Source organism: Callorhinchus milii, unplaced genomic scaffold, assembly GCF_018977255.1.
Source record: "Callorhinchus milii isolate IMCB2004 unplaced genomic scaffold, IMCB_Cmil_1.0 Scaffold13, whole genome shotgun sequence".
Taxonomy (NCBI): domain Eukaryota; kingdom Metazoa; phylum Chordata; class Chondrichthyes; order Chimaeriformes; family Callorhinchidae; genus Callorhinchus; species Callorhinchus milii.
Genome location: NW_024704754.1, coordinates 2,188,506 through 2,209,949, shown reverse-complemented (window position 1 = coordinate 2,209,949; position 21,444 = coordinate 2,188,506). Strand labels below are relative to the sequence as shown.

The following is a 21,444-nucleotide window of genomic DNA, read 5'->3' as shown; positions in this document are numbered from 1 at the left end:
GGGGCGGGGCGGGGGGGGGGTGGGCATTCTCTCTTATCAGTCTGTAGGCAGGCAATTTGATCAAGAGGACAAGGCAGCCCAGCGCAGTCCTGCCATCAGTCCTGTAACTCCGTGTGTTCCTTTGTATCTTTTAACTCCCGCAAGAGATCAGTGAAACTTCTCGACATGTGATGTAAAAATAGCCATGGTACGAATTCAACCAAAACAACCAGATCATGGACTTGACGTCTTGTTCTCTTTCTGAGTTACCCTCCGCCCCACCATGGGAGGTCGCCGCTTTCAGCCACTGAGCCCCGAAACACTCGCCCTCAATCCCTCCGCCTTGCCCCCTCCCTCCCCTCTTTCAAGTCCCATCCGAAAAATTTTCTTGTTCGACCGTGCTTACGGCCACCTCACGCCTCCCCCCTCCCCACCCCGGATTGGAGTCAGGCTCCGCCACTGTTAAGCGCTCTGAGACGCTACCCTGTGTGGAGGGCGTTAAATAAGTGCAAGTAGTTGTTGTTGTCGTTTTGAGTAAGTGAGCCTTCGTGTCTCCGATCCCTCGGAATTATTGGCCTAAAAAAACGTTCGACGTCATTCTTATCTTTCCACACATCACGTAGAATTTTTAAAACCCAATTCCGCACTAAGTCGCGTCCATTAGATTACGCCATCCGACCACCTTCAGAAACCTTGCGGTTTTCCCTCGATTGAGACGTTCTCGAGTTCACGCGGAGCCAGCCCGCAAAAAAATCCCCAAACATCCTGCCGTAGCAAAACAAACAGAGAAGGAGAGAGAGAGGGAAAGGGAAAGAGGTTGCTTTAAAGCCTCCATGACAATGCTGTACTACTTTCCCCAGTAGGAGAGGTCTTGACCTGTTCACTAGTTACATCAGTTAGACTTTGCATGCTCGCTATCCCTCTCCGCCCCTCCAGTACAGGGCTCTATAAATTGGAGCTCCATTAAAAGGCACCTCAGGAGACTGCTTGGATTTTGCAGAGGATACAGTCAGAAAGTCTCCAGTCAGTCAGTCAGTCAAGTCAGTCAGTCAGTCAGAATGAAGCATTTCTTTACATTTAGTTTGGCAGTAGCTGTTGTTTGTGTAACTCTGACTAGTGCAATATCACCTTACAAACAAGTGTTACAACACAGCAGAATCAGAGGCAGGCAGCATGGGTGAGCAACTTTTAAACCACTCTTTAATCCAAACTTTCTCTAACTGAGTTTAAGATTTCTATGCATCTTACTTTTTATTCACTCCCACATAAAGTACCATTTGAATCCACTGTGCTAACATAGAAAGGGAAAGAAAAAAAATTCCTTAGGTTTTCCTTTGATTTGTTAAAATACCGCGAATCGAATAAAACAGAACGCACAAGTCGCTGGGGAAAGAAATGTTTGATGTCATTCTTATCTTTCCCCACATCACGTAGATTTTTAAAACCCCAATTCCACACTAAATCGTGTCCATTAAATTATGCCCTCCGACCGCCTTCAAAAACCTTGCAGGTTTCCCTCGATTGAAACCTTCTCGAGTTCCAAAAAAAATTATTTGTGCTTATCTTCTCTCCAAAGCCAAACACACAGTGGAGGCAGGAGTGTAGAAATGGCTTGGGTGCAATCAGTCGTTTAAAATGACTAAAATGCTGTCCATAATGTCTGGCATTTTTCTTCCGCAGCAAGAATAAAGTTGATGGGGAAGTTTGTAATTTAGATCGGATTTGAAACAATAGTCCCATTGAATAAAGCAGCAGCAGCAGTCAATTGAAATGCTCCTTTGCTGCCTCCTGTAACCGTTTAGGAAAGTGAGCGATTCCTGTTGTGCATTTATTTAATATATGTCTTTCTTTGCAGCCCCAATGTATGTGCTATGCAAAAAGTAATGGGAGTCAACAAGAAGTATTTCACCAACTGCAAACAGTGGTACCAACGAAAAGTCTGCGGTAAATCAACGTAAGTAAGCAGCAAACTGTAACCTCTCCTGGAAAACAGGACCTAAACAGAAGGTGTTTAGTAGGATGTTCTGTTTATTCGTTTGTATTCAGAAAAACACCCTGAAATCATTGCTTTTTTTGTAATCACTGATATGTTTTTTCGAGGTTATATTATAAATAAACCAGCAGAGATTTTTTTTTTAAGCAAACTTTTGATCAATTGCAAATAGTTTTATTTGGAGTCGTTGGCTAATATTGTTGTAATAAGTTAACCACAAAGTACTGTAAAAAGTTGCAGGCTGCATTTTTTGCAAGGCAGGGTATGTGCAAAGGACGTTCAATGGCAAAGTACTGAGTAAAACCACTAAAGTTTGATATCTTGGGAATTGTAATCAAACAAGTTTACTTCAGTGCTGTATTCGCTGCACGCACTTAGCACACGAGTATTAAAAGTGCATTAAGAAACAGAATGGAATTTCTCTGGAGGAAATTAGTATTGATCGTAAAAAGGGTGATGCAGTTGGCAGAAGTAGCGGAAGCTTTGTTAATGACCTGCTGAGTGGCATTTTGAGAGTCCTCCTTTGTGTGCTGGTAGCTGGAAGTTTCCTGGTTAAGCTTGGCTCCAGACGCGCACCACACAAAGCGCGTGTGCCGCTTGCATCAGTGAGCAAAAGAGAAGGCATCTCATCCCGCCCGGTGTTCTGGCCAACAATCCTGCCGATAAAATTGGTCATTCACTTGAAGGCTGTTTGCGGAACTTTGCTGTGCACAAATTGGCTGCCGCGCTCACCAGAAAGAGTTGCACTAACGGCTACACCTTACAATAAATCCTGTTGAAACACTTCGAGATGGCCTTCTGACGTGAAAAGTGCTGTATACAAACTTCTTTGTATATTATTATAATTCCAGTGAAGTTGCTGGCGCTCGTACAGTAACAGTTCCCTTCTTCTGTGCTGTAGACATTCAAGGGAAACCCGTTTATTATAATCCACAACATTTTAAAAAGGACTTGTGGTTTTGCTCGGGAAGCAAATGATGTACAAATACTGCATTCGTGTTTTCTTCAGCAACAAATTTGTATAGGGCCTCTCACGTCAGGAGGACATCCCAATTCACCATAAATGATGGAGCTCTGCATGACACAGTGCACGTTTCTATAAAGCAAGGCCTTTGTGGTGATATTGGTGTGTTGTGTACCCTCCGTTCCTCTGGCTCCGGTCTGCTCCACATCCCCCGCCCCAACCGCCCTACCATCGGTGGCCTTCAGCCTCTCAGCCCCGAGGCTCTGGAACTCCATCCCCCAGTGCCTTCGCCGCTTCCTCCCTTTCCTCCTTCAAGGCCGGTCTCAATACCTTTCTCTTTGACCGTGCCTTCAGCTCCCCTCTCGACTCTCTACCCCCTCCTCGCTCCCTCCTTTCCCTCCCCTCATCCTGACCATTTCCCCCTCCTCGCACCCTCCCTTCCCTCCCCTCACCCTGACCATCTCCCCCCTCCTCGCTCCCTCCCTTCCCCCCCTCACCCTGACCATTTCCCCCCTGCTCGCCTTGGGACGTCCCCCCGACGTGAAAAGCACTCTATAAATGAAATCTTGTTGTTGTTGTTGTGTGTCCATGGACATTTATATATAATTCGTCAGTTGCTTCATGTGTGGTATAAAGAGAATACACAATGAGGAAACATGTGGCAATGATTTAGATCCCACTTGTGGTGATGCCGATAACTCATTGTGAGTCACCCAGACTTTCCACTTCTGGGATTATAAATCAGATCTCTCTGTTTTTCATCACTTATCCCCCGGAGCTCCTTCAAGGAATTGTTTTACACTGGAAAGAAACACGTTAGAGAGGTTACCATCAAGTTATATTTTTGGATAGAATCTTTTGATGTGGTCTCCTATTCCACTCTCTACTTCCCCCCCCCACCACCCTGGTCAAAACTACATCCTCACCCACATCAAATTCCATGTGCCCATTATTTCAGTCCTCATCAGCTCCACTGTCTCCCTGTCTCCGAGGAGATCAACTTTAATATCCTCACAACTTACCTGTAAATTCCTTCGCTCCCCTAGGATCTCTCTCTCTCTCTCTCTCTCCGTGACCTTCTCTTACCCCACTCTTCAGCACACTCCTCTGCTCGGATAACTTGGGCCTGCTGCGTCTGTTAAATTTAATTGTTTAACGTCTCATCTGATGGATGAATAAAGGAGTATTCGAGGGGCATTAGGAGGGGTGGAGGCTACTGGGCAGTCTAGTCACCAGCCTGGACTAGTTGGGCTGAATGGTCTGTGTCTCCCCCTCTCCCCACCCAACCTCCCACACACACACTATTCCAGCATTATTAATAATAATTCATAATGCTTGCATTTGATATAGTGCCTTATCACATCTTTCAGTCATCTCAAAACGCTTCATAGGATTTTGCAGTGAAGTGCAATGATTTATTGTGTATTTGTAGTCATTGTCATTGAATTGAGGACACTTAATAATATGTCACATGATTTAATGCACATTGAAATTTTAGTGACTGGGACATTAACCAGGACATGTTTTTATTTAATTATTATCAACACTTTATTGGACATAGCACGTTGATGCTTTATTGTGATTGTAATAATAATTACTGTCACATGTGATACGGATAACATTGTCTGTGTAGATTGTAAAGAATGCTGAACAGCAATTTTCTAAAACAAAACTGTGTATATTTTGGCTCTGATGTTAGCAGTATACAACCTTGTTATGGGATAGTATAATAAGTTCTACTGTGCTCGCTGGCTGAAAATTCTGCTTTGGCTTGTGCATTCGAATAACTTGAATTGTGCTCATGATCTTAACTCAGTTAAAGGATTAGATGGAGTCTGAGTCAGAATGTCTGGATATTTCAAGCAAATTACACTGTTAAATTAAGCAGAACTAATGAATTAACTCAAAGTACTGTTTAACTGAAACATGAGCTGCCTGCCTTTTAGGAAAGAAATATGAGTTGAGCATGGTTGGTCTGAATATATTGTATGTGGTGATTACAACTTCAGATTGCAAAAGAGCTTTGGGACCTCTATCTTATTGAAATTAGCAAAGCTTTTTCCAAGAACAATTACTAGGTACAAGTAAGCAGACACAATTTTGGAAACTCACTCTGTATTACAATAATAATAATAATAATAATAATAATAATCCTTGCATTAGATATAGCTCCTTTCACATCAAGAGGGTGTCTCAAAGTGCTTCACAGACTATATTGTAAAGTGCAATGACTGTGTGTTTGCGCACAGCTGATAGCCCACAAACAGGAGTGAGTGACTAGTTTTATTTGGGGGATTGTCGGACAGGTCACCTGAAGAAACTTCCTTTATTGAATAGTGCCATGGGACCTTTAATGTCCACCTGAATCAGCAGCCAGGACCTCGGGTTAGCATCTCATCCAAAGGATGCCACCTCCAACGATGCAACACACCCCAAGCACTCCATTGGATTGTCAGTATAAACGATATCAGTAGAAAGGCCCAAAGTAGGGCTTGAAACATTACCTCCTGAATCAGAGGCAAGAGTGCTACCAACTGAGCCAGTCTGCCAACCACGTCAGAAGTGATGAGAACAAGGAAATTCCTTTTCAAGATGATGAATAATTATTTATTTGGTCACTCAATCCACGACTGTTTGTGGGACATTGCTGTGCGCAGTTGGCTGCCGAGCTTTGCCAACAAAATATACAGTCAATTCACTCCAGCGCTTTGGGATGTCCTCCCGACGTGAAAGGTGCTATACGAGTGTAATTTGGTTGTTGTTGTTGCTGTTGTTTACTGTATATTGTATGAAGCACTTTGAGACGTCTCGAAGACGCGATGAGGTGCAATAACAAATGCAAGGATTATTATTATTATTATCCCATATAATAAAGCCATTAAGTTTTGAAAAATCATAGTACCATGGTGCTAGATTCACGAAGATAAGATACATTACAAATTTGACAGCAGAGAGTGCAACCTTCGGAACGCAATTGCACTTGGAACCTGTGTGTTATGTGCTCTTAATCACTCAGTAAATTACCAAGGTCATTTTTTACTTTTATGTATTCATTTGACTTTGCACACTCCAGTGAGGCAAGTTAATCATTAATCTCCTCACACAGTCTGGATCACAAGTCCTGAATTAGTGACAGAAATGAATGGGTCAGATGTTCATAAATGTTATTAAATTCAGGATATAAATAACTTAATGGCACACGTTTACAGCTGACTGCTCCATCTCGGTTTCATTACTTTTCTTTCAGAGAAAGTTAATGGAAACAATTTACTTCAAGACCAGATAGATGTCTTCTCTTATACTCCAGGGAGAACTCTTAATCTCTAAAGTCTTGTAAACTATGATGAAAGCATTTAATTGGGCTTTTAGCTGCCCTACCATAGATTTAACTGCAAATCTGGGCTACAGGGCTGTCATATTGAAATTCAATATTAAAGCAGAGGAAATACTGTCATTCTGAGCGCTCAGAGTAAACTATTGTAAGTGTGGGCACTGTGTGTGTGGGGGTTATGTGAATATGGGTGTCACTAGAACTTAGAATGCGAGTACACCCAACAGGAGTAATAATGTAAGCCTTGCATTTGATATAGCGCCTTGTCACGTCATCAAAACCTCTCAAAACACTTCCCAGGACACACCGTAAAGACTTGTGGACATTGTAGGTGAAACGCGGCAGCCAATTGCACACGGCACTGTCTCGCAAACAGTCGTGGAGCGAGTGACCAATTTTTTTTTTTTTATTTGGGGTAGTCATTGGCCAGGACACTGCGAGAAACTCCTTTCTCTTTTCGAATAGCTTTCCTCGGATTTTTAAGGTCCACCCGAACAGGCAGATGGGACCTCGGTTTAATGTCTCATCCAAAGGACGAGTACTATTCCCAGTACAAGTATTCCCAGTGAGAATACTCCCAGTGTGACTGCAGTATTCCCAGTGAGGGACGGCTAAAACAGATAAGGAGTATTTGCTCGAAGAAGCTCTCTTTGCTTTGTGTTTTGGGGGGATTTTAGCCTTCCAATGGCCAAATACTGTATTTAATCTACTCTTTAATTTAACTAACTGACAACGAGAGACATTCTAGATCGGAGAGCGGGCCAACTGAGGACACAAAATGAAGTTCAGGATGAACTCTGCACTATCCAAAGCCTCGAACATCCATTATCCAGTGACGCTACTTTCATCTGCACATCTTGTTTGAAATGCGAACAGATGTATCTATTTAACAGAATCACTCCGAAAATGTAATAAAGAACTCTTCCCGTGCTCCCTCTTGAACTGTAAATGCTGTATGTTTGCTCGCTCTCCCTCCGCTGAAAGGGACTTAGAATAATAATAATAATCCTTGCATTTGATATAGCACCTGATCACGTCTTCGTGACGTCTCAAAGCGCTTCGCAGAACATACTGTAAAGTGTAGTGACTGTATATTTTGTGGGCGACTTTCATGTCAAGGTGATGATCGGTGCCAAGACGACAGAGAGACTATGGTCAGTTCCTGACGTCATAAAGGTCAAAGGGAACAGTGTCCATAAATGGTTAAAAGTCTCCAATTTCTTAAAATAAATATACGTTACTTTGTGCACGAAACAAAACTTAAATCAACTGCATTGTTTGGGTGAGAGAGTAAAATAATGTCTGCAACCAGTCAACCCCAATGTAACTTTAAAACCCATATAATTGAAATACATTTTTTGGGGTAAATGAGAAACAGTGGATGGGAGGAGAAATGCCCTTTATCATTTCATTATTTTTTTNCTCAAACCAGATGTTTAAGTAAGATGAAATACAGCAGCCTGCTTTAAATTAAAGCAAAATAACCTCTAACCTCGAAGCGAAATCCAGGCAGAGAAAATTAAAGTGGAAATACAAAAGAAGCCGTATCAGATAATCCAAATAATTACGTGTTTACTTGAGAGTGACCTACTTTTTGGGGATATATGATGAGGTGAAGGCCATTCAACTGGTCGTGATTATTCAAATCAGACCGAGTGTTCCTCATATAGATGCTGCTTACCTGCGGAAATGTCCCTGTGTCTGGAATGGAATATGTACACTCTCTCTCCCTGGAGGGACCCACCCCACTTACCTCATTTGGGAAAGGTTGGGAAGAGCCAAGACTTGGGGGGCACAGATTGTACATTCGGGTACTGCTGGAGTTTAATCACATAAAACTGCATAGCTTGCCATTCAGAATACGAGCTTCCTGTTGCTTGTCCAGCGAGGACCGTGCTGTCTATTATGGCTTTGGTTGGTAGGGTTAATATTAGCTGAGTGGGATGACTCCCTGACCACAGTGACTGGTCTGTCGATGGTCCTGCTAATACGCCAGACCGGGGCTGTCATCAGCAGTGCCCTGGAGTACTTGGTAAACCCACCTGGCTCAGCAACCGGACTTCTTAAACCATCGCAGATTATCAAGAACAACAACAGCAAATTACATTTGCGCAGCGCCTTTCACGTCAGGACGACGTCCCGAGGTGCTGGACAGTCAGGGATCCTCACCCGAGCTGGTGGTTGGGATCAGGAGGGGTGGAGGGCAGGGAGGGGAGGGGTAGGAGGGTGACCGAAGGCACCGCCGAAGAGGAGAGTCTTGAGACGGGTTTTGAAGGAGGCAAAGGAGGGTCGAGGGACTGTGGGATGAAGTTCCAGAGGGTGGTGGCGGAGAGGCTGAAGGTCCGCTCGCCAATGGTGGGCCAGGCGAGATGGGGGACTTGAAACAGGTCGCTAATAAGATATCTGACAAGCACAGGCTTGAGCCCTCACGAGGTGGATGGCAGATAGAATGCAACAGAATGCAATGCGCTGCAGCTTTATTTATTAAAATAGCATCTTTTGTGAAACTGGTCTTCATAAAAGTGAAAGAAATGGAGCACTTTAATTTTTTGCACAGGTTGAATTATGCATTTGAGCTCTATTTGCGTTACCCTGTGAAATTATCCACCTCAGGTGTATGCTCATTAGATGTTACTAGTTATTACAACGGACGTGAGATCCAATCTCGAAAGAGCAATTTCTTACTGAATCGCAATAAGCTTCCCACTGCAGCCGTGTTTAAGGCCTTTGAGTGAAATTACTTTTGACGAGTGCCTGCTAGGAATTCAATGAAGAGGGCCAAAAAGTATTTCAAACAGGAACCTTACAGAGAGAGCAAAGAAATGAGTCTGGACTGGTTTCAAACCCTGGCCCCAGAGGTGAAAGGACAGTACGTTAACTGCACTTTGCCACACATTCGAACATTCGGTGTAATAATAATAATAATAATAATCCTTGCATTTTGATATAGCGCCTCATCACGTCTTCGAGACGTCTCAAAGTGCTTTACGGAACACACTGTAAAGTGAATTGACTGTGTGTTTTGTGGGCGAAATGCATTGTTATTATTATTAATAATAATAATTATTAAATAGTTATCAAATCTACATGCCTAGTAGTTTCGCAGTGCATCAGGATAAATGCAGTTGGTGCCACACCTATGTTTGATTTGTTTTCCAGGGTTGTCAGCTATGAATGCTGCCCAGGATATTCCAAAGTACACGCTCAGAAAGGCTGTCCTGCTGGTAAGATGTGACTAATGAAATTCCCCGAGACATACCCTACTTCCCAGTGCGCTATGGAGATGCAAAGTGCTATTGCTATTGTAATAGTTACCAGAAAGTTTCAATCCTTGCATTTGATGTAGCGCCTTATCAGGTCTCAAAGCGCTTCACAGAATATACTGCAAAGTGAATTAACGGTATACTTTGTGGGCGAAACGCGGCAGTCAATTACGCACGACAGCGTCCCACAAGCGGTTGAGGATTGAGCGACCAACTCAATCATTCGCCGAATTATAAACGTTCTAAAATGCTACGTTAATAGAGTAAATTCTGGACTCGGGTCAAATTCTCCCCTTATAGGTTCTTTCCAGGCAGTTCCAGTTGACACAAATGATCCGTTAAGCTGCTGTTAATTTACCAGCCCTCCTCAAGTTTCCTTCAGCGCTACTCTGCAGGAGATCTCCTTGCTGGAGCAGTCTAGCTCGCTCTGCCAATTTCTATTTTTTTTTTCCATTTACTGCAAGGTATTCCCATCTCGTGGTCTGGTGAGAAATCAGTAAAGAATTTGCTGAGTCTCAGTCCACACCTCTGCCAGGCTCCCTGCCTGAAGATTCAAAAACCTCGCAAGAAAAAACCTCTCCTCATCACACCCTTTGCTCGTTTGCAGATTGTCATGATGAATTGATGCCTGCTCGTCACTGACTCACTGACCAGTGGAAATAATTTCCCCTTTTCGACTCTATCAAAACCCCGTATAATCTTTTAAGACCTCGATCAAGCCTCGAGAGATCTGGCAGAAAATAGAACAAAAAAATCACTAAATCCATTAAGCCCCTCCGCCCACAGACCGAGTAACATTATTAGGAACTCAGTTATGCATATAATGTGAGGCCACTAACAGCAATACAATGGAGGGATTTGGAATGAATAGTTCTCACCGAGAGGCTAAGGCAAGTTCTGCACAGACTTCATCCTCTGCACAAAGCTCCACTGACTGCCACCAGCATTTAATGCTATTAAAGAATATTTTTGATTACTCCACGCTGATTTTTGATCCTTTGTAACATCAGACAAACAAGCGATTAATAACATTAGATTAGGATTGAGTTGCTTATTAGGTAACGGTAAATTGCCTTCCCCCCCCCCCCCCCCCCCGCCCCCTCCCGGCTCTGGGTCAGACTCTGCCACTGTCAAGCACTCTGGGACGCAACCCCAAGTGAAGGGCGCTATATAAATGCAAGTAGTAGTTGTTGTTGGTGCAGCAAAACATTGTAGGTTCAAATCCCAGTGTGTGCTGAGATGGTTATTCTCACTCAGGGCAGAAATCGGCTATTACAATTTGCCTCACCACCCGTAGATCAGGGAGGTGAAAATTAGTTCCCACTCCTGAACCATACAGACACCAGTGTTAAAAGGTGTGTGTGTGTGTGTGTGTGGACCTGGGGTGAAGGCAGAATGAAGTTTGACTATGACCCTAAACCTGACAACCGCTGTCAAGATTTGTACGAGAAGAATCATCACTTAACTAAGCACCATAAGATGGCCAATTAATGGAATCTTACACCAGAGGAGAGAAAAAAAGTAGTCAGAATATTATCCCCATCCAAATAGAGGGATTTGGAATGACGAGTTCTCACTGGGAAGCAGAAGGTTATCCACGAATAGAGTTGTTACGGTCTGGAACGCACTTCCTGAAAGGGTGGTGACAGCAGATTCGATAGTAGCTTTCAAAAGGGAATTGGATAGGGACTTGAAAAGGAAACACAATGCAGGGCTCTGGGGTAAGAGCGGGGGAGTGGGACTAGTTGGATAGCTTTTCAAAGAGCCGGGGTGATAATAATAATAATCCTTGCATTTGATACAGCACCTTATCACGTCTTCGAGACGTCTCAAAGCGCTTCACAGAATATACTGTAAAGTGAATTGACTCTATGTTTTGTGGGCGAAATGGGCCAAATTGGACAATGGGCCAAATGGCCTCGTTCTATGCTGTAAGATTCTCTTATCCTTCGTGTGGACTTTACAAACAGGGTAACTGGTTATGAGCAGCAGTAACCCGCGAGTTGATTTCTGATTTCTCTCTCTCTGGGACAGCGGTGGTGAGGTCAATTATAACAAATTTGATACCACGCCATTTGGGATTACCTCATGTTGCTTCTGATGCCATTCGAATGAGTTCATTTGACACGGTGACAAATTATTTGACTGGAATTGGCTTACCATTTAGTTCATTCTTTGCTCGATGTGAATACTGTGCCAGAGAGAGAGAGAGAGTGAAAGAGGGGAAATCAGCCAAGGATCAGCCCAGCTGAAATGTAAAATCTCTGTCCTTTTTATTCACTCTATAGCGTTGCCGATTACAAATATCTACAACACCCTGAGAAATGTGGGATCTTCAACGACTCAACTGTACGCCGATCGAGCCAATCTCAGACCACTGATTGAAGGACCTGGATCTTACACATTCTTTGCTCCCAGCAATGAAGCTTGGTCCTCTCTGTCTGCTGTAAGATCCCGCCATCGCTTCTTACTTTACGCACCACAGAAACCAGGCCCGAACAGGCAAAGCGAAATCCTCAGTGAAAAGGATTTCTTTTCAAAGCAAAAGAAAAATTAAAGCTCACAAATCGGGTTTAATTCATCGCGATTTCGAGCAGAATTCTTTAATTGAGGAATCCGAGCGAATGGGAACTCTTTCCGATAAGTAGAAAGTGTGTCACACTGACTCCCGGGACCTCTGCTCCGAAATTCGATTATGATATAACGGGGGGGGGGGGGGGGGGGGGGGCGAAAAAAAACTATTGCTGTTTCTTACTTATTCACTTGTCTTTTGAATTAAACGCAGGAAATAATAGACGCTTTGGTGAGCAATGTCAACATTGAACTGCTTAATGCTCTCCAATACCACATGGTTGAGAGACGCATTCTCACAGACGAATTGAAGCACGGCACTGTATTGACTTCGATGTACCAAGAGTTAAACGTATACATCCACCACTACCCCAACGGAGTAAGAATAACTTTTGTGTTATTTAATTATTCCATAAAATGATTGCACCCCGAGCTTCCTTCGTGTCACGTTCCTCTTTATCTTTTGCCTCTTCATCACGGAGTCCTGTAGCTCAGCGGTTAGAGCACTCGCCTCGCAAGCGAGAGACCTGGGTTCGATTCCCGGCAAGGGGGCGAAACCTTGGGCAAGTTTCCTTACTCCACACACACGCCTGATAAGAATCCCTCAAGAAAAAAAAACAATACTAAAAATTAGACACTTCAATCCACGGCTGTTTGTGGGACGCTGTTTGCGCAATCGGCTGCCGCATTTCGCCCACAAATACACAGTCAATTCACTTTACAGTCTATTCTGCGAAGCGCTTTGAGACGTCTCGAATATGTGAAAAGCGCAACATCAAATGCCAGGATTATTATTATCTCCAGAAGTTCTTGAAACAAACCTGTCTGTTGATTTTCTTTCCGTTCAGATTGTTACAGTTAATTGTGCTCGACTGATAAAGGCTGACCAGCATGCAGCCAATGGTGTCGTTCATGTCATTGACCGAGTTATCACCGCTATTACTAACACCATCCAGCAAACCATTGACGTTGACGACTCATTTGAGAATCTTAGAGTAAGTACATAAGAACCCGCCTCATTAGTTCCATTCCCGGGTAGGTCGAAACTTTGGGCAAGTTTTCTTACTCCACGCGCCTCTGTTTACCGAGCGATAAGTAGGAACCCGGTTGTTGGTCGATTGGCAGATCGCTTTTCCGGGGGTAATAATCCCTTTGAAATAATAATGATAAAAATTTGTTCACTCAATCCACGACTGTTCACGGGACACTGCTGTGCGCAATTGGCTGCCGCATTTCGCCCACAAAATAATCAGTCAATCCACTTTGCAGAATATTCTACGAAGCGCTTTGAGATGGAAGCATTATTATTATTGTTGTTGTGTGTTTGAATTCACTTCTTTTGTTTGCCTAAAAATACACAGTCACTACACGTTACTGAGAAGTATTTTGATGTTGTGGCCATAAGATGAAGCACTATTTCAAACGTAAGCATTATTATTATTATTATTTTTCTTTGCATCTCCATGAATTTTAGGCTGCGGTTGCTGCTGCTGGACTTTCTGATTTACTCGACAGTGAAGGGCAGTACACACTGTTTGCTCCCACAGATGAAGCTTTTAGGAAGGTACCACCAGCCACTCTGAACAGGATCTTAGGAGACCCACAAGCTTTGAAAGGTAGGACGCAATTGAATCATCCCATTGGCATTACCCACGCAAGACAATGCACACTTTAATGCTGCATTTAGTTTACTGTTTTGTCGCTGATGTCAGATTGCCCATTGGTGGCAGTGCTGTAAAGCAAACCAGGTCTCCACGATTGCCACTGACACACTTTAAAACATGTCCTATGCTGGGCTCAGCTTGTCCTGTGAGCCCCAGCGGCACATCTGCTCGTTTATGTACTCTCCTCGCAAGCGAGAGGACCCAGGTTCAATTTCTGGGTACGGCAAAACCTAAGGCAAGTTTGCTTAATGCACAAGCCTCGGATTATCTAGCAGTAAGTAGGAACCTGCTTGTTAGTTGATATTAAAGCCATTAGTTTCCAGGAGTAATCATCCCTTCAAAAAATAACAAGAATAATTTGGTCACTCAATCCACGACTGTTTGTGGGGACACTGCTGTGCACAATTGGCTGCCGCGTTTCGCCCACACTCAGTGTGTTGAGTTTATCCACCTGACATGGAGACATAGTGAGAGAACGTGATAATAAGGCATACTGTTTATTGGGCAGCAAATGTGTGAAAATCCTTCTCCCTGTTTTCCTTTCACAGCCATGTTGAACTACCACATCTTAAAAAATGTGCAGTGTGCAGAGGCCATTATTTCAGGCTCTCCAATGGAAACCCTAGAGGGCAAACCCCTAGAGGTTGGCTGCATCACTGACAGTATCACACTCAACGACAAGTCGATCGTCACCGACAAGGATATATTAGCAACAAATGGAGTTATCCATAAGATCAATGAACTGCTGATCCCGGACTCCGGTAAGAATTGGAGCACGGATCCTGACAATTTTCTTGTGATGTACGTTCTGTCAAGTGTACCGTTCACGTCTGACTTTTAAAGTATACTCACCCTTTCGGGAACTCCCGAATCAGCAACATTTCAGCCATTGGGTTAATTTTTTACCAGTTAACAGATCGCCCCTGAAGACTTTACTCTTCGACCATGCCTATAGACACCTCCCCTTTCCGGCTCAACACAAAACTATGTTATTAAGCGCTCCCGAGATCCTACTACCCATGAAAGGTGCAAGTTGTTCTTGCTGCTGCATTTTAGATGCCATCAACCATCAGTGTTGAGGAAGGGATCATGCAATATTCATGTGTATCAATGTTGGGTTTGAATGGAATTAAAATAATTGTGCCATGTCATCGCAAACTAATAAAAAAAGAGTTTATTGTATTAAATTAGCCTCCCCTCCCCGCCCTCCACCCCTCCTGATCCCAATCACCAGCTCGAGTGCAGATCCCTGACTGTCCAACGTTTTGGGATGTCCTCCTGATGTGAAAGGCGCTGCACAAATGCAATTTGTTGGTTGTTGTCACGACCTCTTTAAACGTAATGGTGAACTTTCACTGATGTGGATGACGCTGTATCAAAATTCAGGATTATTTTTATTCTCATTAAACTTGTCCCACTTTTTAAGGCAAGCGTTTGAAATAAGCGCAGTTGTTAACGCTTTGCTCTGAATTATCCGAACTGTTTCGTAGCTAAGACCCTCCTGGAATTGACTGAGAAATCCAGCGTCACCAAGTTCGCGAATCTCTTCAAACAAAGCGGCCTGATCTCCCATTTAGAAGGAACAGAAGCTGTAACTCTGCTTGCTCCTCAGAACGAAGCGCTCCAAGGTAAACCTTCTCTGTGAGCTAGTTATACTTTGAAAGAAACTCAAATCGATCTGTCTGATTTTTGACCAACATTCAGCCGGTTTGGTACTGCCTTGAAAAGGAATCCAGGAAAAGGGTAAATTCACAACGTGACTGCGTACGTAATGTCTTCGATTTTCAGCTACACGAAGGAAGCAAAGTACTGATTTGAGCGATGCAGAAACTTTAGTGGCTGTTTCTGGCAACTAAACCTAAAACAGAAGGGATTAAAGGAAACTAAAGGTTTTCAAATTTGTGCTGAACTACCAAGAAAATTTAAGTCACCTACTTTGTCTCTTCCTACGAAAATCCTTCACTTACCGCGTGTTCCCAGCGACTTCTGATTCTATTTCAGATTTCCAGCCTCTGCAGTATTTTGCCCTTTTGTTAAAAGGAGTACCTGTTCGTTACGCAGTATAGAACGCAATGGAATTTCTGATTTTGCAGTGCTACGAGTGGGCCAAATAAAATATTGAAAAGAGATCTTGTTTTGAAAGGAGCATTCCGATGTGAAATTGTACACTTGACCTCAAATGAGAAAAAGCTTTGGGTTCTGGCGTCCCATCAGAGTAAGCGATTCTCTGGTTTGGTAATTTGAGTGCTAGAGTTTGGATTAAGACTCACTGAAAACTCCTTCTCCTCTCGCTGTTCCTAACTACAGTAAACGCCTGATAACTCGACCCTGCTTGAACTAATCAACATCACTTACGTCATGATGATGTCAACATCCCGGCCTAACCCGCCGCTCCTGATAACTCGTCACTGAGCCCTTTTCCCTTGGAGTCACGAGTTATCAGGAGTTGGCCTGTCAGTGGTTAGTAGTTCGCTGAATATTTGAGCCACAGATTGATTGTGTAATGGTGAGTGAAAATGCACAAGTCCACAAAAAATGATTAATCATTGGTGCAAGCCGTTTCGCCCACAAAATATACAGTCACTCCACTTTACGGTGTATTCCTTGAAGCGCTTTGAGACGACTCGAAGACGTGATAAGGCGCTACAACAAATGCGAGGATTATTATTAGTATTATTATATCAAATGTAAGGATTCTTCTTGTTATTTAAGCAAGCAACCTTAGGAAGTACTGTGTTGTGTGGATTTCCTTATCACAGATACATCTACGGTGGTTAACGACGATGTGAGAGACCTGCTGCTCTCCCACGTTGTGAAAGGCCAAGCCTTCTCTCGAAACATGTACCATGGGCAGGTGCTTGAAACTATGAACGGCAAACAGCTGAGAGTCTTTGTCTACCGCAATGTAGGTTTGCTTTGGCATCTTTTCCTCTCTATTTAATGTCTCGATTAATTACTGTAAGGGAACGCGATGGCAAAAAGGACTTTGTGTTGGACGTATTGCACAGGGAAGACAAGGTGTTGCTGGAAACAATCGAACCTGGTTGTTGCTGGATAGACTGAACATCTTTGAGAAATTGTACTGTATTGTGGGGTATTTACAAATAAGTCACAGATGTTCTAGAGCCTAATGGATGGTCCACAGCAATGCTGGGTTAGATTGATGTATCTTGGCTTAAGCCAAGGAGTCCTGTAGCTCAGTGGTTAGAGCACTCACCTTGCAAGCGAGAGACCTGGGTTCGATTCCCGGCAGGGGGCGAAACCTTAGGCAAATTTCCTTACTCCACACGCCTGATAATAATCCCTCAAGAGAAAAACCCAATAAAATTAGTCACTTCAATCCACGGCTGTTTGCGTGGGACGCTGCTGCACGCAATTGGCTGCCGCGTTTCGCCCACAAATATACAGTCACTCCACTTTACAGTGTATCCTGTGAAGCGCTTTGAGAAGTCTCGAAGACGTGATAAGGCGCTGTATCAAATGCAAGGATTATTGTTATTATTATTTATTATAAGCGGCAGAACCTGTTGTGTTACGGCAAGAGTTATAATACCCGCCTTCTAAGCAAACTCAAGTGAGATGCCCGACGGGTTTCCCTGTATGATATCGAGTGTGGGATATACCATAGAGCGCACACGTCTTTGAAACAGTCTTTTAAAAATGATTTTGCCAATTTTTCCCTTCAAATTAATTTGATCACGTTCTGGGTATCGTTTTTAAGGCGTTATGCATTGAGAACACTTGCATTGCTGCACACGACAGGACAGGGAGGTATGGCTCGATGCTGATAATGGACAAGGTCCTCACTCCTCCGGTCGGCACAATCATGGACATCCTGAAGGCAGACAATCGCTTCAGGTACGGCGTAAGATACAGCAAGGGGTTGATTTATTTCAGCAGCAAGTTACCGTAGGAACTGCCAGGGATCACCTCTCTGTGTTATGTTTAAAAAGCGTACGATGTTTTAAAGTGGACAAAGGCTGGTGCAGTTTGATATGGAGCAGTGAGATATGGCTTTGTTGCATGTTTCTAATTGGGGTGGGGGGTGGGGGGAGAGTAGATAGCAAAGAACCTGTGTTATTCCCCCTCTTATAAGGAAAAAAAGGATCCGCAACAAAAACATTAAAATGAAATGCCTTGCTGATCACGATTGTGATTATGTGACTGTTATATTATATTGCATCACTATATTATTACTTGGCTCTGAAACTCTGGAACACTCTTCCTCGATCTCTCCACGTTTCCCTTTCTTCCCCACTTCCCGCTCGCGCCTGAAGACCTTCCTCTTCAACCGTGCCTAGGGTCACCTCCCCTTCACCACCCCCCCCCCCCCCCCCACCCGCGACTCTGCCACTGCCAAGCACTCTGGGACGCCAACTTGCGTGAGGGGCCGCCGTGTAAATGCAAGTTGTTGTTGTTGGTTGTGCGATCACTTGAAGGGTTTGTGCAACAAACCTAAAGATTGGGAACATTTTGAATTAGTTTTCCTTTTGATTGTTGCAGCATGCTGGTGGGAGCCATCCAAACAGCAGGACTTACTGAAACCCTCAACAGGCCTGGGACATTCACAATCTTTGCACCGACCAATGAAGCTATCCTCGCTCTGCCTCCGAGAGAACGGAATGTCGTGCTCGGTAAGAGGGGGTTAATTCAGACACTGAACGCCAAACAGTACCTTTGCTTTGATGGGGTGTAAGAGTTCCGACAATGTTCCATTAGGATGTGACCTATTGCTTCATCCAAGTACGTCAAATAACGTCAGGACACACTCAGTAGATAAAATAGGCTTTTTCAGCTTTGCACCGTATCAACTGACATGAACTCCATTGCCACACAGTGTTCACCAGTAGCATTGTGAAGTGTTTCGACATGTTCAGCTCGGGTCCAAATCCCTGACTGTCCAGCGCCAGCCATGAGATGTCCTCCGAGGTGAATCTAAGTTGTTGTTGTTATTGTTCTTGCCTTTCAACAGGCAATCCCAAGTTGCTGAAGTACCATATTGCTGAGCAGATCTTGGTTAGTGGAGGCATTGCCAGCCAGATAGTCCTCTTGAAATCTCTGCAAGGTCCTACCCTAGAAGTGGGGACGGTGAGTACAACAGTGAGCATTTCGCTATCAGCTTTGCCCGGGAGTTTTCTCTACTCCGGTTCGTTCTCTGATTAAGCGTAACTATGACCTGGTTTGTTACAGAAAAAGCAAGTCGTCAACGTCAATAAAGTCCCAGTCATTGAAGTTGACCTGATGGCCACCAATGGTGTGATCCACGCCATTGAAACAGTCCTGCAGCCTCCAAGTAAGTGGCTTGCACACCTTGGCAAGATTAGTTTGCTACATGATGAGATACAGCAATTTTGTTCAACTACAAAATACACACTACACTTAGGAATCGTAGAATCTTACAGCACAGAAGCAGGCCATTCGACCCATCGTGCCTGTGCTGGCTCTTTGGAAGCGCGACCCAATCAGGCCCGCTCTTTCCCCATATCCTTGCAAATTTTTCCTTTTCAAGTACCTATCCAATTCCCTTTTGAAAGTTGTTATTCAATCCGTTTCCACCCAATGCCCCAGGCAGGGCATTGCAGACTTTATTGTAAAATCTCGTCGAGCAATTTGAGACCTCCTCCTGATGTGGAAGGCGCTGTATCAAATGCAAGGATTATTGTTATGATACAGTAGATATCATGTAAATGCAAGTCTTAGTTTTACAAAAACCAATTCATTGTTATACAGGTACAATGCTTCTTACTGAATTGGTTTGTTTGATTTATCAGCCTCCAGGCCATCTGGAAACCAAGATGGGACAGAAGTCAGTAGTGCAGATATCCTTCGCTTTGGACTAAGCCCAGCTCAGGTAGATTACTTCTGTAAATGTGCTGTTGAGAATTATGTTGCACCGATACTGATCTGTTTACTGACTAAAATGTGAATGCATAAAATAGTAAGCTCTTGTGGGAATCCTGTAAATATTTGCATGGAAAGCAATGGCTGATTAGCATTGCATTATTATTATTATAATTATAATTATTATTATTATTATTATTATTATTATTATTATCCCTTCCAATAAACAAAGAAGTAATAATAATTTGGTCACTCAATCCACGACTGTTTGTGGGACGGTGCTGTGTGCAATTGGCTGCTGTGTTTCGCCCACAAAATGTGCAGTCAATTCACTTTACAGTATATTCTGTGAAGAGCTTTGAGATGTCTCGAAGACGTGATAAGGTGCTATATCGAATGTAAGGATTACTATTGTAAAACAACTTTTTTTTGCACTGTAGGTTGGGAAACCTAGAACAAGAAAAGGTATGCAATATATTTTAAAATCATCCATCAAATATTAATGTCTTTCACATCTACGATATATCATTTCACAGCATATTTTTTGCTTATTGATTATTTCATATTACAGCACAGTATGAAGTCAAATAACCAATACAAAATGTTTTACTTCAGTCTCCAGAGATGATATCCTGAAAAGGAACACATACTAAGACAACAAACAGCAGCATTTACCAACTGAAAATCCCTTCAGGAAACTCTTACGTGTCGTTAACGAGAGCTTCTACAATATGTGTCACAGACTTTTCTCACTTGAACGGTTATATCCTAAGCATGTAATTCCATCACTGCCATTTCATATATACTAGCTTGTTTGTAAATTTTATTTTGTTATTAGCAATGACGTTTCGAGAGTTACTGTCCAGTTTTGTGTGCATTTCTAGAATCTTGTGTCGTTTGGGGTCTTGTTTGAAGCTATGACAATGCCACTAGTAGCGTCTGTGGGTTTGAATGATGTGTGTAAGTCACGTAATGACTTATGTGTGTAAGTTCTGACTGCTTGCGTGTTTGTACGAGTTCATGTACACATTTCAGCAGTATATTTCCTCTAGGTTACGAGGGTGCTGAGTACAGCACATGCCAAAGATGAATGTAAACGTACATTTGCCCAAAAAGGATAAAAATGTAATTTTCATACTTCTCGTATTATCCAGTTTTGTGTTCTTCAGTCATACACTCCTAGTTTGTGTTTGGGAGAGCCTAATATTTCATATCAGCATTAAAAGGTTTTGCATGACACAAGGTGCAGTTTTGTTTTGCGATTACACTTTTGCTTTGGTAAAGGATCATTTTAAATACATCCAGATACTTTGGATTTTCATTTTAAATATGTATTTGTCTCCCAAATCTCTTTTTTCTCTGTAATATGTTTATCGAACAATCCTGAGGCAGTATAAAGGTGCAACAAAATAAAAAGGTTCATTTTCTAATCAAGTCTTGAGTTTGTTAATTAATTAAGATAAAACGTGAGCAATTTTACAGTCTTATTGCATTGAAAACATCCGAAAACTCTTTGCAGTAACTTTGCCAAGTCTAGTGACTGCTTTTTGTAGCCGAATGTACCATTTTGAGCACTGCAAGGTCCCAGAAGCAGCCAAAAAGGTTAATAACCAATCTAATTTGTTTTCTAGAACACCAGGAGACCCTCCATTCTCTTCTCAAATAGTGTCACAGGATATTTTCCACTTACCTGAGAGCAGATAGATTAACCTCCGTTTTTAACACCTCATCCAAAGGACGGTACCACTAGCCTAGACCAGGCTGGTCCAATTTCACCCCACCCACCCCACCCCACCCCTCCTTTTCATCTGATCCACCCTCTCCCGTCCAAATCCATA

General features: G+C 43.1%; 1 protein-coding gene across 1 annotated transcript; it reads left to right on the top strand.

Moving 5' to 3' along the window:
• The first annotated feature begins 927 nt into the window (after positions 1 to 927).
• Positions 928 to 21,040, top strand: tgfbi (transforming growth factor, beta-induced). Its single transcript, XM_007901325.2, has 17 exons — positions 928 to 1,156; positions 1,835 to 1,933; positions 9,427 to 9,491; positions 11,819 to 11,976; positions 12,316 to 12,480; positions 12,950 to 13,096; positions 13,576 to 13,717; positions 14,314 to 14,526; positions 15,256 to 15,393; positions 16,525 to 16,670; positions 17,487 to 17,623; positions 18,269 to 18,399; positions 18,738 to 18,853; positions 18,956 to 19,058; positions 19,537 to 19,616; positions 20,047 to 20,071; positions 20,222 to 21,040. The coding sequence occupies exons 1-17, from the start codon at positions 1,038 to 1,040 to the stop codon at positions 20,257 to 20,259; spliced, it is 2,022 nt and encodes a 673-aa protein (XP_007899516.1). The 5' UTR covers positions 928 to 1,037; the 3' UTR covers positions 20,260 to 21,040.
• Positions 21,041 to 21,444: the final 404 nt, after the last annotated feature.